A 16928-nucleotide genomic window follows, 5' to 3' on the forward strand; every position below is an offset into this window, starting at 1 on the left:
TTCTTCGCCGTTCCCAAAAAGACTACACAAATAAAATAACTGGTGCCCTTGCGTCTGCAGCACGATATATTCATTTGCAAATTGCAGGGGTTTTGGCTGACGGGGCAGACGTGGCCACTAGGAATCCAGGACCGCGCAACTGCTATTGGCCGTTTTGACGGGGGAGCGATTTGACTGGTCTGGATTCCACATGACCGCTAGGAACCTGGGGCAGCAATTGGCCGCCCAACCTCGACAGAGAAGTTACAGCAGGCACCACCGTGCCCCCTGTCATGATATCTTTTGACAAAATTATCATATAGTGAAAATACATACCGAGTTGTGGGTGGTCTTCAGGTTCCTCCTGTTTAACAGAGATGTCTTCAGGCTCCTCCTGTTTAACAGAAATGTCCCTGGCTGAATCTGGAGAGTTCATCTTCTGCTGCAGTCTGGACTCCACAAGCTGGTCTGAAATGAAGCAAGTGAAGAAGGAATGATGCGACGATTCGCAGAATCAAAGCTACTTCGGGTAAACGGTCACAAGGGGGCGCGCACGCGGAGGGGGGCGGGACACAGGGTCCTGCCCCCCCCCTTACCCAGGGTACTTAGGGAAGCTAGCTGGTGGGCTTCAGTCTTGTTGCATAGCACTGCTGCTGCTACCACGCTGCAGTACACACACAAGTGCCACACTTGTTGCTTGCAGGTAGCTGTGCTGCTGCCCACCGCTTGGAGAGGGTGTCTAACTTGGCTGAGTATTTCTGGCTGTTTCTGCTATTTTACTATCGCTCAATTCATGTTCTTAGCTGCCAAACTAAGAAGCTGTGTTCTTGGCCAGGTTGTATGGGAAGTTTGAGATTGTTATTCTGGTAATCGCTGAATTCTAAACTGTTGTTTCAAGGTTCAGATTTCTTGCTATCGTTGCTGGTGCCTAGCTGATTTCTGTACTTTCAGTTGTTTGTTGCTAAAGCTATTTCAAAGGTGCTACAGGCTTGCTAAAGTTGCTAAAGGTAAACTCAGTATCATAGAAGTTGGCTGTGGCTACGGGCTAAATGCTAACTTATTTCGTGCCCTGGTGGGCCTTTACTGGGCTACCATGAGTTAAAGTAATCTCAGTCGTTGGGTTTGTCGATAACAATGTCAGTACTTTGCAACGGCGCGGGCCGTATCGGCTAGCGCGGAACAACAGGTTTAATGTACAGTCAGCTAGGAGCTAGCTGGTGGCTATTGCTAGCCGGCTATTTCGGTAAGGATGCTGTTAGCTGGTAAATCAATGTGCTAGCCATGTCAAGGCATAGAGCGGCGGCCCGCGTGAAAACACAGCCCCGTAGCAGGTAATGAATCACGCTAGGAGGATTCAGTTTGTAGGTTGCAGGTGTCTGTAAACGGCAGCGTTCACCTAGCTCCTGAGCTAGCCGAGTCACGTCAAGCGGTGATTTACGGCATGACGTTCGGCAGCAAATACTAAGCGCTGCGTGTGGGAAATGTAGTTCTCTATCATGCCAAGCCTCGGCGTCGTGCTAGTAGCAAGCTTCGCCCGCAGCGTGCTTAATCTAGTTAGTATGGGGCCTATATTGCTTCTGCCTCGCCTCGGGTTATGTGTATGTTTTCCTCTTTTTGCACTGTCCGGCCGTCTTAACAGCTGCTGCTTATGAGGTGCTAGTTGCTATACCATAGCAGCTAAATGGTTTCTGTCGCTTCTTGGACCACAGTAGGGCTGCTGCCAGTTACCGTGGCGTAGAAGCCCTCGCGGGATGAATTATTAAATACAGTAATCGCCTCTCTTTGAGAAGCCTATAAAGGATGTCTGTCTGCGTGGGCTCCTGAGAGGAGGAAACCCGCAAGCTCATAGGTGCCACAGTTTACGTGCAAACAATGTTTTGCTTCCGCTAACGCAAGTCGTGCCTGTCTGTCCTGACGTCACCAGTTGAACTCGCTAGTGCATGCAGGGAATCGTAGTCTTCTCTAAATGCTCGGTAGCTCCAGCTAAATATTCTCTTCTGCTACGGTAGGAGCCATGGTTCATTCCAGCCACGAGCTGTCTGTTCTGTTGATGGTCGGCTAGCTTGCAACTCAGAACTCATGTAGCTAAAGAGGTTTGCTATCGTTCCGTAATGACTCTTCAAGCTGCCTATTCCATGGGGGTTGCGGGTGTCCGTGGTCAGCAGCTACCTAGCATACAGGCTAGCAGAGGGTAACGTCACGAAGCGAAGGGTGGCGCACGGTCTGCGCATTCTGAACACATGGGTAATGTGGCTCTCTAGCATTTAACCTCCATGTCACCTGGTCTGTTACGATTCTTTTTCGTATTATATTATTTTATGTGCACGCGCAGTTCAATAGGGCAGGGATGCGCATGTATTATCAATGTCTATGCTTCGCTTGTGCCCACTGTACAAGCTTACATACAGGCTTTGTTTGCTGTTCATGAGGATTTTGCCTGGTCTCGGTTAATGCTAGCTTTGCCCAAGCTGCGGCTGCCTGCTGGCATAGCAGCTGATGATGGTTGCCGATGCTACTCTGGTGAAAACGCTAACATCTGTTTATGTTTGCAGCTCGGGCCAGAAACTGCCGCGTGTCTGTTGGCATCAGGGCGGCGTCGAGTGTGGCAGCGTTGAAGTTGAAGTCATTGGATACTATCCTCTATCGAGCTGCCGTATTTGTTCAATCTAAGGTTATAGTTCTGGGTCACTGCGTATCGCACTGTATGTCCTTGTGGTGTTTCCGTAGCTGCGGCACTCGAGCTAATAATTACAGCTAAGGCTACTGCTAGTGAAAAATGACGAGTTGTTTATCTTTACAATCACATTAAAGCGGCCACAGGACTGTTGCATCATGTTCTCCATTGCAGCTCCAGGATAAAGGCTGCTAACGCCATGCTTTCTTTTCAGCTCAGGCTAAAGTGCTACATGTCTGTTGCTGCAGCTCACGCCAAAGCTAATACTTGTTGGTTGCTAACATTCTGTTTATTATTTCAGCTCCAAGCCGGAGTGGCTGCAGGCCCACGGCTACGTCATGAGGTTATCATGGCAGCTTTATGCTAAATCGGCTACATGTTCCACTAATCGTGTTTTACCTTATAGCTTCTTGCTGCGGCTGCTACATGTCTAACTGCTAACACAATTTCTATCCTTTCAGCTCGTGCTGGAGCTGCTGCATAGCAGCTACTACAGCAGGTCGCCATAGCAGCATGGCGCTGCAGCTGCTGAGGTTTTCTGCTAACATATTTATCATTACAGCTCCAGGCCGGAGCTGCGGCATGCCCCCTGCCACGGCATCAGGTTAGCACTGCAGCTTCATGATAAAGCTGCTTCATGTTCCACTAAATCGCGTTTTTCTTTATAGCTTCGGGCCACGGCTGCTACATGTTGCTGCTAACATCATGTTCGTCCTTTCAGCTTCTTGCCGGAGCCGCTGCATAGCGGCTGCTACAGCATGCCATCATTGCAGCGTCGCGCTGCAGCGGCTGAGTGTTTTCTGCTAACATGTTTATCTTTATAGTTTCGTCCACTACTGCATAATTCCATGAGACCAGTCAGGAGTCGGTTAGCACTGGAGAGGGCATTGCTACTACAGCTTCCGCTACTTCTGCCGCTACCATGAGCTGCCCGCCCGCCCTCCCGCCCGCCTGCCCGCCTGCACGCGCCATATTCAGCAGACGGAAGTGGCCTACCGCCAGCCCGCCGCCGCCTGCCTTCCCGCCCGCCTGCCTTCCCACCTGCCTGTCGGCCCTCCCGTCCGGCTGCCCGCTACAGCATCAGTTAATGCTATTACTGCTGCTACCATGAGCATGATCCAGCGCTGCGTCGTGCTGGAAGCCTGTGGTGCCGGCCCATCTTCCGGAGGCGCTGTCAGGCTGCGACCGTCGTCGCCACCGCCAGGTCGCAAGGGAACATGGGAAGCTGCAGTTCCAGCACCAGCGGTGGGAACTCCATTCCTCTCGCCAGCTGCAGCTTTCCCAGATGCCCTGAGGAGCCACACTCTAGCAGGTAAATAGCAACACATTTGCTTGTTCGATTCTGTGAGCGTTCAGCTGCTCTCTAAGCTTGCTAATAATAGTTAGATAGCAGCGACTTACTTGTACTGAATGTTGGGCTTTAGCCGCTCTCTAGGCTTGCATAGCTTGCCTTTAAAGGTCAAGACGGGTATCTCGTGGAGATTCTCATATGTGCAGCAGCATACTCTGCAGCAGAGCGCTCCGTGGGCTGCGAAAATTTCTCTGTGATCCTAAAAGTCAGCGACCTTAGGCGTGGTTTCATTGTTATGGTCAGCTAAAGCTAAGATGGTAATTTCTGCGGCAAGCTCATGCAGTCACCAAGGCCAGGCTTAAGAGGCGACTAGCACATGGCCTCTGAAGATTGCAGCTCGCAGTTTAAGCAGGGAAGGTACACCAGTGTCAGTCGCAGAACTAACTCTCCCTTCTGTCCTTTCATGTCCATGCTGTCCTCGTCTCACGACCCCCGGAGAGAGCTGCCAGATTTGCGGCCCGCCCCTCTTCACTCTGCATTCTCTCCGGATCGGAGCAGCCACACCACCAGCACTTCTGGTGCCCTCAGCTAACTCAAGATCCTGCACGCCAAGCTATCAAGCACACACAACACAGGACTGACCGAAGCGTAATGGTTCCAAGCTGGAGTTGGACGCGTTTCAGTTAACGCTTCTGCTGCTGATGCTAATAGTGCTGCAGGCACGATTAGCAGGGTTGTTCCATAGGGTTTCATTTTGCTGCTTCTGCTGCGTTACTCGGGGCACGCGCCCCTGATAGGTTGCGTGTTTTATTTGCTGCTTCTGTTGCGTTACTCGGGGCACGCGCCCCTGATAGGTTGCGGGCCACGATAAATATTACGCTTTAATATTTCAATCACGCAAAGCTAGGTGGTTGCTGGGGTGTCAGTTAGGTAGGATATATCAAGCTGTCTGGTGCTGAAGTTATATGAATTAAAGGTCTCATCGCTGCTTCTGGTTCTGCTGTCTGTATATATATTTCAGTGTTGCTGCTCCCGCTTGTCACTAGGCTGTTTAGTATGGCTTCCAGTTAGATTTCAGTTTCGCTATAGTCAGCAGAACCGCCTTCCTCACCGTTGGTTCGGTCTGCCAGCTGCTAATATTCTTACTTATTATTTTTGCTTTAGCAGGATTAATAGCGTTTCTGGCAAGCCGTTAATTCTCTTACTTATTTTGCTTAGTAGTATTTATAGCAAGCCATGCAGGCGGCTACATTCTTACTTATTTTGCTTTAGCAGTATTAATAGCCATCTATAGCAATAGGACAGGCAGTTCATAGTTTGCCCCCGCAGTAATGATAATTCTTAATCGCTAGAGTCACAGCAGAGCTGCCTTCCTCGCAGTTGGCTAGCGCTGGCATGGGATTCTGAGCTTTTGGCGTGTTTTGGGGGTTTTCGTAGTTTTGGGGGATCTCGGGCCAGGGCTCGCTGTAATAAGATTATGCCCTCGATACTCATGGCAACATGGGTATCGTGGGTCAGCGAGTTATGGCCCGAGGCAGAACCCATGCCAATCAATGCTCCTCTTAGGATATAGAGTCTATGCTGCTGTCTTATAGTAGAGCTTAAGGTAGGCTGCTAATATGGTGCGCTTATATAGGCTTTAGATATTATGCTGTCTCTATAGTAGGGTGCTCAATGCTTATATAGGCTTTAGATATTATGCTGTCTCTATAGTAGGTTGCTCATTATGCCATGCTGTGTGATGCTTGCTCTTGCCTTCATTCTTGTTAATAAAGTATACTTAAACCCAAGTGATCGTTTCCTGAAATGATGCAACGATTCGCAGAATCAAAGCTACTTCGGGTAAACGGTCACAAGGGGGCGCGCGCGCGGAGGGGGACGGGACACAGGGTCCTGCCCCCCCCCCCTTACCCAGGGTACTTAGGGAAGCTAGCTGGTGGGGTTCAGTCTTGTTGCATAGCACTGCCCCGCCACCACCCCAGCTCCACCGTCAGGTTCTGCTTCAGATCCCCCGTGGGGGATCTCGGGCCAGGGCTCGCTGTAATAAGATTATGCCCTCGATACTCATGGCAACATGGGTATCGTGGGTCAGCGAGTTATGGCCCGAGGCAGAACCCATGCCAATCAATGCTCCTCTTAGGATATAGAGTCTATGCTGTCTTATAGTAGAGCTTAAGGTAGGCTGCTAATATGGTGCGCTTATATAGGCTTTAGATATTATGCTGTCTCTATAGTAGGGTGCTCAATGCTTATATAGGCTTTAGATATTATGCTGTCTCTATAGTAGGTTGCTCATTATGCCATGCTGTGTGATGCTTGCTCTTGCCTTCATTCTTGTTAATAAAGTATACTTAAACCCAAGTGATCGTTTCCTGAACTTTAATAACTGGAGACCTAGTGGAGAATAACTAATGTATTCTACAGGTAACGGCAATACAATACCTAAGCCCAACTCTCTAACATATGAAGCTTTAATGCAAAGACAATGAGATTGATATTTTAGGGTAGAAATCTCGCTTAATGCACATGACAACCCCTCGCATAATTTAAGAAAGCACATTACATCCCCAAGCTACAATTTATCCCCAAGCTACAAAAGTACAGATGAGCAATCCTAAGATAACAATAAAGTCCATTGTGGTCATATAATAACCAGCTATAATTATTTATTTTATTTTTATTATTTTTTTATCAAACGATCTTTGTAACCCATTTATTCACACAGTTTCAATTATCTAATGTAATCCTCAGTGCTGCACTCCCTCTGTCAAGCTGGGAAGAGCAACGGACTAACCTCATGCTTCCTTCTATGCATGAGGAGTCCAAGCGGCTTCTTTTCACCTGACAGGGTGGAGTTTACCCGGTTGGACCTAGCGCATGGAAGGAACACATTATTCCAACCAGTTCCTTTCCCCTTCATCAGGAACCCTGGCTGGCCAGGGGGAGGCAGTATAGAGAACAGGATGACTGCATGTTTTTGTGAGGGTACCAACCCTAGGAGACACAGGGAGAACATGCAAACTTCACACAGAAAGGCCCTTTTGCCAACCCCACCTAGGGTATGGGCACTGATGACACGGAGGAGAGAACACGCCTCCAGCATTCACAGCATCCCCCAGCGGGAATCGAACCCAGGACTTTCTAGCTGAGAGGCAACAGCCCTACCGACTGTGCCACCATGCCCTCTGTCACAATATTTTTTTGACAAGATTATCATATAGTGAAAATACATACCGAGGTGTGTCTGGTCTTCAGGTCCCTCCTGTTTAACAGAAATGTCTTCAGGCGCCTCCTGTTTAATAGAAATGTCCCTAGCTGAATCTGGAGAGTTCATCTTCACCTGCAGTCTGGACTCCACACACTGGTCTGAAATGAAGCAAGCGAATGAGAACTTTAATAACTACATTCCTTAGCTAAAATGTATCCCCAAGCTACAATTTTTTATCTTGAAGTAGTGACGGTGTCAAGTACATTTATGAGCAAAACTCATGAGAGTCATCTCTGCCTAGCTCGGACAACACACACACACACACACACACACACACACACACACACACACACACACACACGTGTTTACCAACCTGCAATGTTAGGATGGATGTCCATATCAAAATCAATGTCCAGCTGAGTTTCTAGTGTCTCCATCTCTCTCTGGAAGAGGTTGCACATGAACTCTGCGGCCGCACTTAGGCGCTCCAACACAACCACTCTGACTCTGACAAGCTTCAAACAACAAACATCAGCACCACGCTGCTGTTTGTCCAAAACACACAATATCTCCTCTCCCACCAACGTCATGTGTTCATTTATCTTCAGCCGTACAGACTCCACTTTACTCATTTTGCCTCCTTTAGGGGATATTTTCACGTTGCTGTCGTTAAAACCAGACAAAACCCTATTTAATTGACAACAGAGTCACGGCAGCTCATGTTGAATAGACTAACTCAAGAGCAACCCAGCTCAGTTCAACTTCTAGTCTTCTACCTGTCTACCCCTTATCCTACTACCGCCATTAAGGCTCAAAGTGACGTGCTGAGTGATAATTAGTAATAACAGCCTATACTATCGTAATGACTGATATCTTGTAGAACACAATATCCTTTCCTACTACAAATATACTTGAATAATGTGTAAAGTTCTGCCTGCATGTCGTTGATAATCCCAAATTCCACCATTACGTACCATAGAGTTATACTGAACAAAAACAAGCAATTACTTCCGGGTCAACGTCTTGCCGCAAAGAGGATACAGGCACGGTTGTCTTTCGCCGCCTAGTGGTGGAGGAGGTGCATAAATTGTTAGTGAATAAAGGCTGGATGGACAGACTGCCCTCCAATATTGACTATAACATGAATATTATAAGAAATTAAATAAAAGGAATAGGCCTAGTTCACCACCAAAATGACTTTTTTCCCCTATCGATTATTTACTCACCCCATGGAGACTTGAGTTCAAAACTCCCCCCCCCCCCCCTCCTCACATTCCTAAGCCAATAATTGGATTATAAATGATAAATGTACCCCCATTGAAAGAAAAACGTTTTGGGGATGAACTATTTCTATGATGATTTTTAAATACATATTCTACAATGAAACATTGTTAGCCTATATGTAAATACACTTTCTACAATAATAAAACACATTGTAATATATAATTACATATTCTACAATTACACATTGTTATAATGATATTTAAATAGGCTACACATTCTACAGCACTTGTGTATGTAAGGTCTCTAGCTTCTGCCTATTGACATAAATAGTTGTGTAATGTTACATGCACATAGCCAAAATATCAGATCTACAAGGTCTGTGATCATTTTAAAGAGTATTAAACAAAATATTTTTAAAAAGGTTTACAAATAGATGAAACTTAACATGTTCTTCTGCTCTGTGTCAGCGGTTGCTAACAAGCTGCACCCTACAGCAATGCTGACAAGCTCCAAGGCTTACTTACTTAGATGCAAAAGACAGGCATTTGTCTTTTCATTAACACCTATGATATTTATCTACATTTATCGTACTGATGTATGGACAAAATGATTCGACTTTACCTAGGACATTCATCATTAGCCTTCATTCTTTGTTTGTTTGCATGTGAAAAAAAGGACCCCCACTGTGTTTCATTAAACATATTATTACTGATCCTAGTATCAATGATTTATTATAGGCTATTGTATGTCTTTATATGCTCTTCTTTACAACTAAGTTGGTCTGGGCCTAGGGGATAGATGGGTTTCTGGTCCACGCTACACTGATAAGAACTAGATGCGTGCGCAGGGTCGGTACCAAAATTAGCCAATGAAACCAGCGCTCCCCAAAACAACAGGTTTGGGGATTGGACGGAATTGATTACATGATACAGTCACCTGTGCATTTTGTCTCAATGTTTGTAAACAAGAAACCCGTCTATATGGCTGGATAACATAATTTAAGAGCCGGCAGAAAGAAGGGGTCAAGACAACATGTATAAAAAACAAAGGATTTATTAATAGACTTAAAACCACCAAACATCTATGTTCTGACTTAACTAAATGTAAAAGACTGTGATAGCTGATGACTTGTTTGCTGGGATATAATATTTGGATATCAGCATACCTATCAGAGTATATATATATGACCAGAACCAGATGGATAAAATGGGAGGATTTATTTATGGCATGGAATGATGATGGAAATAGCAGGGATGGCAGTGATTACAGACTGGTGGTGATGAACTGGTAATGATGATTTTAACTATAAACAAAGAAACAAAGGAAGCAAACAATCAATATACATACATACATACAACAAAGGGAAGGTAACAAATGATAACTCAACAAACAAGGTACTTACTTCAAATAATGCATCAACCAAATCAGGAAAAATGTAACACAGGAAAACAAACAAAAGGAACTGAAACTCAACGTAAATGGGAAACCAAACAAATGACAAACAGACTAGGTGGGTGTCTTTTAAAGGCCATCTATAATCAGTACAGGTGTGATCATTAGACATGTCAAGTCTGGCTCCTCCTACCCCAGGCTAGGCAGGAGGGCATTTTCTACAGCCGCCCCATCAAATAATTAAATTTGATATAAAAAGAAAATGTCACTTGGGGCTGGCTACAAAAAGAAAGGGGGTCCTTAGCCGCCCCATGAGGGACACACAAGCCCAAGCCACTCAGGTGGCTGCAACCACTTGGGACAGGGGTCCGGAGGGCGACCTGGAGGGTGGGGCCATGCTGAGGCCCGCCAACGCCGGCGGGGCCACCTTGGTTCGAGGCCTGGGGGGCGACCAAAGGGACAGAGCCAAGTGGGGGACCGACGTCTGTGGGACACCAGGCTGGGAGATGGGGACCACGGCTGTGGCTGAGGTGGTTCAGAGTGCACTGGGGCATGCTTCAGATGTGTAGGTGGAGCTGTGTACGCTTTCGCATACAGCGCCGGATGGTGGGGGGGCTCTGGTAGTGGCGCCGGATGGTGGGGGGGCTCTGGTGCTGGCAGCGACTGAGGAGAAGGTGTCGCCTTGGGAGGCCCGGGTGGAGGAGACTTAGGAGGCCCGGGGGGAGGCGGCAACTGGGGAGGCCCGGGTGCTGGATGAGTCGACGGCTGGGGTGGAGGCCCGGTTGGAGGCGAAGACTGGGAGGGCCCGGGTGCTGGGGGAGTCGACTGGGAAGAAGGCTGGAGAAGTGGCTCGGGCACTGGCGATGGCTGGAAGGGTGGCTGGACTGAGTACTGCTGGGGGGCCGGCAGGTAGGAAGGCTGGGGGGCCGGCAGGTAGGTCTGCTGCTGGGGGGCCGGCAGGTAGGAAGACTGGTGGGCCGGCAGGTAGGTCTGTTGCTGGGGGGACAGCAGGTAGGGCTGCAGCTGGGGGGCCGGGAGGTAGTAAGGCTGGGGGGCCTGCGACGGCTGGTAGGCTTGCTGGTGGGGCCCGTACGGCTGGTCGGCTTGCTGGTGGGGGCTGTATGGCTGGGAGGCCGGCGGCTGGGAGGGTGGTTGTGGACCGTAGCCAGGGTAGGTGTACTGGGCTATGTAGCCTGGCTGGGGCCCATAAGCAGTGGTTGGTATAGAAGCAGCTGGTATGCCATAGTGTCTGCTAGCCTCATGGCACTGTGGTTGGAGGCAGCCATTAGCTATGGTAGCCTGGGCTGTAGCATAATCAGGTGTTGGCCGTGCGTACAAAGTCTGGTAATACTGGTGCCATGCTTTTTGCCATATAGAGCATCGCAGTGAGGTGTCGGAAGCAAGCTGGCCATTCATATTTACCATAGGGTTTTTCATTATCAGCCACAAAGTCGTAGCAATTCAATGTACACTTACCGCTAGGCTGGTGGTTGTAAAATGGTTCCATATGCTCCTGTAGAACCCCCGAGTATGTATGCAATCACTCTAGTTTTAGTAAAAACACGTTTTAATCAAGATCGCACAGAGAAGAACTGCATTTCCCATACTGCTAAACGTAAAAACGACGTCTGTGATTGGTCTAGCTTCTTCTTCTTTCACATATCTTGCGGTTACCGCGGAAGTAGCTTACTGCCCCCTGTCTTCCCGGCAGATTATTGCACGTCAGCAGAACTCCCGTGAGCGAATACGTTCTTTTACAAATATGATGCACTAGTTAAAGATGACGATAAGAAAGTCCACAGAGATGACAATCACTACATTTCAGGCCATATGCTGGCCTGGATAACTAAACTGAGCGTGATTTAACGGCTATATTTCAGGAAACAACAACAACATTCGCAAAGCATTCTGGGAGTGTAGTTTCCGCAATTTTAAAAATAATGATGTACACAGTCTTGTACCCTGCCATTTTTTTCAGCTTTCGAATTAATCTTTGCATTCAAAAAAATGTGAATATTGTCATGATTCCTCTCCAGCCGAGGTGGCTTTGTCCAAGGCTTAAAAACGTTTAAATAAATACTTTATGAAATGTCTATGCAAGAAATGAATGGAGAAAACACTTCCGACACCAGAGTGAGGACGGGGTGGGGCTTCAACTGCGATGCTCTATATGTTCCATCTGGTGAGATTTAGATCTAGTTCTGGTCTATGACTGATGGCCAAATATTCCGGGCTCGAAGGACCATGTAAAAGACTGTGATAGCTGATGACTTGTTTGCTGGGATATAATATTTGGATATCATATCAGCATACCTATCAGAGTATATGACCAGAACCAGATGGATAAAATGGGAGGATTTATTTATGGCATGGAATGATGATGGAAATAGCAGGGATGGCAGTGATTACAGACTGGTGGTGATGAACTGGTAATGATGATTTTAACTATAAACAAAGGAAGCAAACAATCAATATACATACATACATACAACAAAGGGAAGGTAACAAATGATAACTCAACAAACAAGGTACTTACTTCAAATAATGCATCAACCAAATCAGGAAAAATGTAACACAGGAAAACAAACAAAAGGAACTGAAACTCAACGTAAATGGGAAACCAAACAAATGACAAACAGACTAGGTGGGTGTCTTTTAAAGGCCATCTATAATCAGTACAGGTGTGATCATTAGACATGTCAAGTCTGGCTCCTCCTACCCCAGGCTAGGCAGGAGGGCATTTTCTACACTAAAGGTAGTCTAATCATTAGACTCTAATGCAAGAACACAATAATAACAAGAAAGGTGAAATAGTATAAACTAAAGCAAGAACATATGATAACTAGAAAGGTGCAATAGTCTAAAGCAAGAACATATGATAACTAGAAAGGTGCAATTCTGGGAAATTGCAAGTGTGGTTGCACTGACACGAGTCCCGAGGAATCCACTGGGATCAAAGCCACACAAGACAGAGGGAATTAATCAACTACGCTATAGTAGGAGGAGGTTCAACAACCACCAGGTGCATTGGTGTGCCACGGCCTCCAGACTTCGGGTCCAAGCACATCATACTCTACATTTGCACACACACATGTAATCCATGAGTTTAATAGAAAGTTCCCTTCTTTATGTCTTGTATATTTATATTACATATCATGACGTCACTTCTTCTGATGTCACTCCTGTCTTGAAAACGTGTAAACTATTTGAGTGATGTTATCTGGGTTGTAAGGCTGGATATGTTGGGCAATATAATTTTGATGTCAAGCGAAGCTTGACCAATAGACCTTCTTCACACCACGGCCACTGCCATCTTTGATCACAGGACCACGTCGGGTAGCAAGCAGCCAATCAGAAGCTCAACACAGCATTTTGGGTAAGGCAAGACCCACCCCCGCGAAAGCTTCTGATTGGCTGCTTGCCACCCAAAATGGTCATGTAATCAAAGATGGCCATGGTGTGAATAAGGTCTATGGTGTCTGATTGGACATTATATTGTCCAAGATATCCCTTACAACCCGCATAACATTAGTCAAAAAGTTTACAAAACACAGGTTCACAGGTTTCAGGTTCAAAATTCTCGTACCGAGAACAATAGTGTGTTGCCAATAGCAACAGCAAGTAGGTCGGGAGTGGCTTATTGTCGATATCAGCCAGTAACATGTGGGAGTCTGTCCCCGTTACAATGCGCTAGACCCCTGGGAGATGGATTGCTGATGTGAAAAAGTTGAATGAAAACAGTTTTACTTAATAGGTGGCATAAAAGGTTAAAGAAAACTTTAGGACTAGAACAGTGGTCTGGTTTCCTTTAGCACCCACACTAACTAGAAAGTTGGTTGCCTATTTATAGGCTATGCGTGCTGTCACATGAAACTTGATCAATCCTCAAGCTTGCACCCCTGCCCCATTGGACTCAATGGACTTTTGGGGTTACAGAAAAGGGAGGTAGTGCCTGAAGCCCTGAACACTAACCTAGTTGGTGAAAGAAAGAGCTTTTTTCTCAAGGTGACCCTAGTCAATTCAGACTGCTGCTTTTTTTCGTACATCTGGCTCACATCGTTGTTGACCCGGAGGAGAATGTTCAAGAGGTCGTCGCCCCTGTAACAAACACACACAACACTCTTGTAATTTGAAATTTGTATTTAACGTATTAACTGTTAAGCGCTAGAGGACCTAAATGGAAATATGTATTGGGACTTTCTTGTGACGTCCTCGAATTGCTGTAGCCATGTGGTTTTATTGCTTTTTCAAATAAATCAAATCAAGTCAAATCAAAACACTCCACACTTGGCACTTGATTGATACATGGATTACATACAGACAGACAGACAGACAGACACGCAGAGATTTGTCGCATTTATAGATAGATTATTATTTACCTGGGACAGCGTTCTTCTAGCTGTTTGCAGACAGACTGTATGAACCAGGTCCCAGTTTGTCGGTCCCTATATGATTCACAATCCTCCACGGTGGCCATGGCGACCAGGGTATCTGCATCCGCAGGAGTGAGGACCACCGGAGGAGTGAGAACCACAGGTGCATTCACATGTGTTGTACAAGTGTCTGCTTCAACCCCTTTCTGCTCGTCGTTGCCCTGACAGGCCTGGATGAAGAACACTTTGGGCTTGTTCAAAAGGAGACGGCAGTTAACTCCGTTGAAGCACACAACCATGTCTTTAATGAGGAGGAGGTTGCCATCGGTCCCGGCAACTCCACCCTTTTTTCCGTGACTCATAATGCAGCAGACAAAGACATCTCCATGCTGTGGAGGATCCTCAATGTCAAGGCTGGAGAACTCCATGCTCTTCCTGGACCATTCCTTCACACTGAAGCTCTGTAAGTCAGTGAGGTCCTTCAGAGAAGACAAACACTTGAGGGTCTTGAGCATTTGGCTCTTGGTTTGGTCTTTAAACATCAACACTCTGAAGCCCAGCCAGCTGAATGTTTTGGCTAAATCATCTGCAGGGGAGGCAAAACAAACCCTTTAATCATTAGGATTCAACCACCAAAGAAACCAATTATGCTCGTTGAGAGCAATTTATGATACTGTAAGAGCCATAATATTCTATATTGAGATAATTACAAGCAACCAACAGTAAAGAGTATATAAGTGCAGACTATCCAGACAGCATTCATACCAGCATCCTTGTTTGTTCCACGTCTTTGAGAAAAACGAACATCTCCAAAGTTCTCATTGTTGATGATCACACAGAGACCTGTAGGTTTGCTGCTCACCTTGTACTGGTCATCCTAAAAACAACAGAGATATATTTTGAGTTTGCCACAAATACACAATGTGTGACTCCACACATTTTTATCCCATAATTTTGTAAACCATTTTCACCCAGTCCCAATTGCCTAAGCTGTAATCCTGGGTGCTGCTCTGCCAACCTGGGGAGAGCCCCGAACTGAGCTCATGCTTCAGTGCACGAGGAGTGAGCTAGCTGCTTCTTATCACCTGACAGGGCGGAGCTTCCCCGATTGGACGTAGCGCCCCTCCACCAGGCACCCTGGCTGGCCAAGGGGAGGCATTATAGAGACCAGGATTACTGCATGTTTTTGTGAGGGTACCTACCCTAGGAGACTCCACACAGAAAGGCCCTTGCACCAGCCCCACCTAGGGTATGGGCACTGATGACAAAGAGGAGAGAACACTCCCACAGCTCCCCCCGGCGGGAATCGAAACAAAAGACCTTCTAGCTGTGAGGCTACAGCGCTACCGACTGTGCACGCCCCAGGGCGTGTATTTCTACCTCACGCTACAGAAACCATGCACAGCAGCCTTACTCTAAATAAATTAAGCCCCAGTGATTCTTAAATGTTTTGATTTCAAGAACCACCATAACCACCATAAGTGAGACCCACTGGTGGGTCTCACTTAGCAAGCCAGCAAGCCAACATGCAAACCTATCCAAGATATAGGCTACTGTGTGTATAAGATCACTATAACGCTAATATTAATATTTTGTTAACTGACCTGGTCTTTTCCACCTGCAGTCCCACGGTCTCTGGACTCTGGAGCGGAGGTGGTCAGAACTGCTGGTGCTGGAGGTGTTGTGATCAGAGGACCAGGGTCCACATCACTGTTGTTCCGATTGGGACTCAATTCTAGATGCGAGAGTACATAAGAGTACATAAGATCTCTGCACTCAGTGATGTAAAGTACATAAGACCTCTATATATAGGCCTATAGATCGGTTGACTTAAGTACAATGTTGAGGTATTTGTACTTTACTTTACCAATACTTTTACCTCCACTCCACTACACAGAAAAATATTGTACTTTTACACCACTATATTTATTTGACAATTTGTAGATTGATTATTATTACAAAACATGGGCCCGCTTTAACCAATTAACTCTATATGCATTTCGGCCATTTGAAAATAGATGTTTGTAACCCCAAAAGCTTGAATGGGAAAATGCAAAAACGGCACAGGGCAACACACTATTGTTATTGTTCTGAGGAGGAACATTTAGCCAATGGGGTAATGTCACTGTGCTGACCTGTGTGGGAGCCCTCTATGGCAGACTGGGTCGTAGACTGGAGTGCAGACTGAGACCGAGTGGCAGACCAGGGCTGAGTGGCGGGCTGGGTGACAGGCGGAGACAGTATGGCAACCCGGATGACATACCGAGATCGGTTGGCAGACCTAGATCGATTGGCTGGCCCAGATCGGTTGGCAGACCGGGACCGGTTGGCAGACCGAGATCGGTTGGCAGAGCGAGATCGGTTGACAGAGCGAGGCCGGCTGAAAGCCCGAGTGACATGCTGAGTGGCAGAGCGAGGCTGGGTGACTGACTCTACCAGTTTGAGGTCATACTTGCCATCCTTGCCCACTCTGTATCCCCTGGTCTCACCAGAGTCCCATTGGACCTTGATCATTCCATTCTCGCGTGGATTTGTATGGACCCGACCCAGCCCAGGCGGGGGTCCATCCTGTACCAAAGCACACAAAGCGGTGTCAATGTTATCAATATGAAATCTATGAGCCAATCACAGGCTGTTAATATTTATATTTTATTAACTGACCTCATCTCCGTATTTCCAGTCTCGTCCTCTCATGACTCTGGTACCGATCTTCATCATGGAGACCATCTCTGGACCGGAGGTTGGCAGGGAGACTGGACACGGTAAATGATACAGACATTTTATACA

The 16928-nt window shown here is 46.7% G+C and overlaps 1 protein-coding gene across 1 annotated transcript in view; it reads right to left on the bottom strand.

The window, feature by feature from the left end:
• Nucleotides 1–13273: 13273 nt before the first annotated feature.
• The window catches only part of LOC308300880 (uncharacterized protein), a 39858-nt gene continuing 36203 nt past the window's right edge, over nucleotides 13274–16928 (bottom strand). Inside the window, exons 13-18 of the mRNA XM_080744776.1 lie at nucleotides 16803–16894; nucleotides 16277–16709; nucleotides 15746–15876; nucleotides 14907–15018; nucleotides 14148–14727; nucleotides 13274–13866 (exon numbers count right to left, since the gene is read on the bottom strand). Coding sequence (XP_080600902.1) covers nucleotides 13647–13866; nucleotides 14148–14727; nucleotides 14907–15018; nucleotides 15746–15876; nucleotides 16277–16709; nucleotides 16803–16894 — 1568 coding nt within the window. The 3' untranslated portion in view covers nucleotides 13274–13646. The remainder of the gene's footprint in view (nucleotides 13867–14147; nucleotides 14728–14906; nucleotides 15019–15745; nucleotides 15877–16276; nucleotides 16710–16802; nucleotides 16895–16928) is intronic.

The sequence above is a fragment of the Nannobrachium achirus genome (genome assembly GCF_963921795.1).
Source record: "Nannobrachium achirus genome assembly, chromosome: 16".
NCBI lineage: Eukaryota > Metazoa > Chordata > Actinopteri > Myctophiformes > Myctophidae > Nannobrachium > Nannobrachium achirus.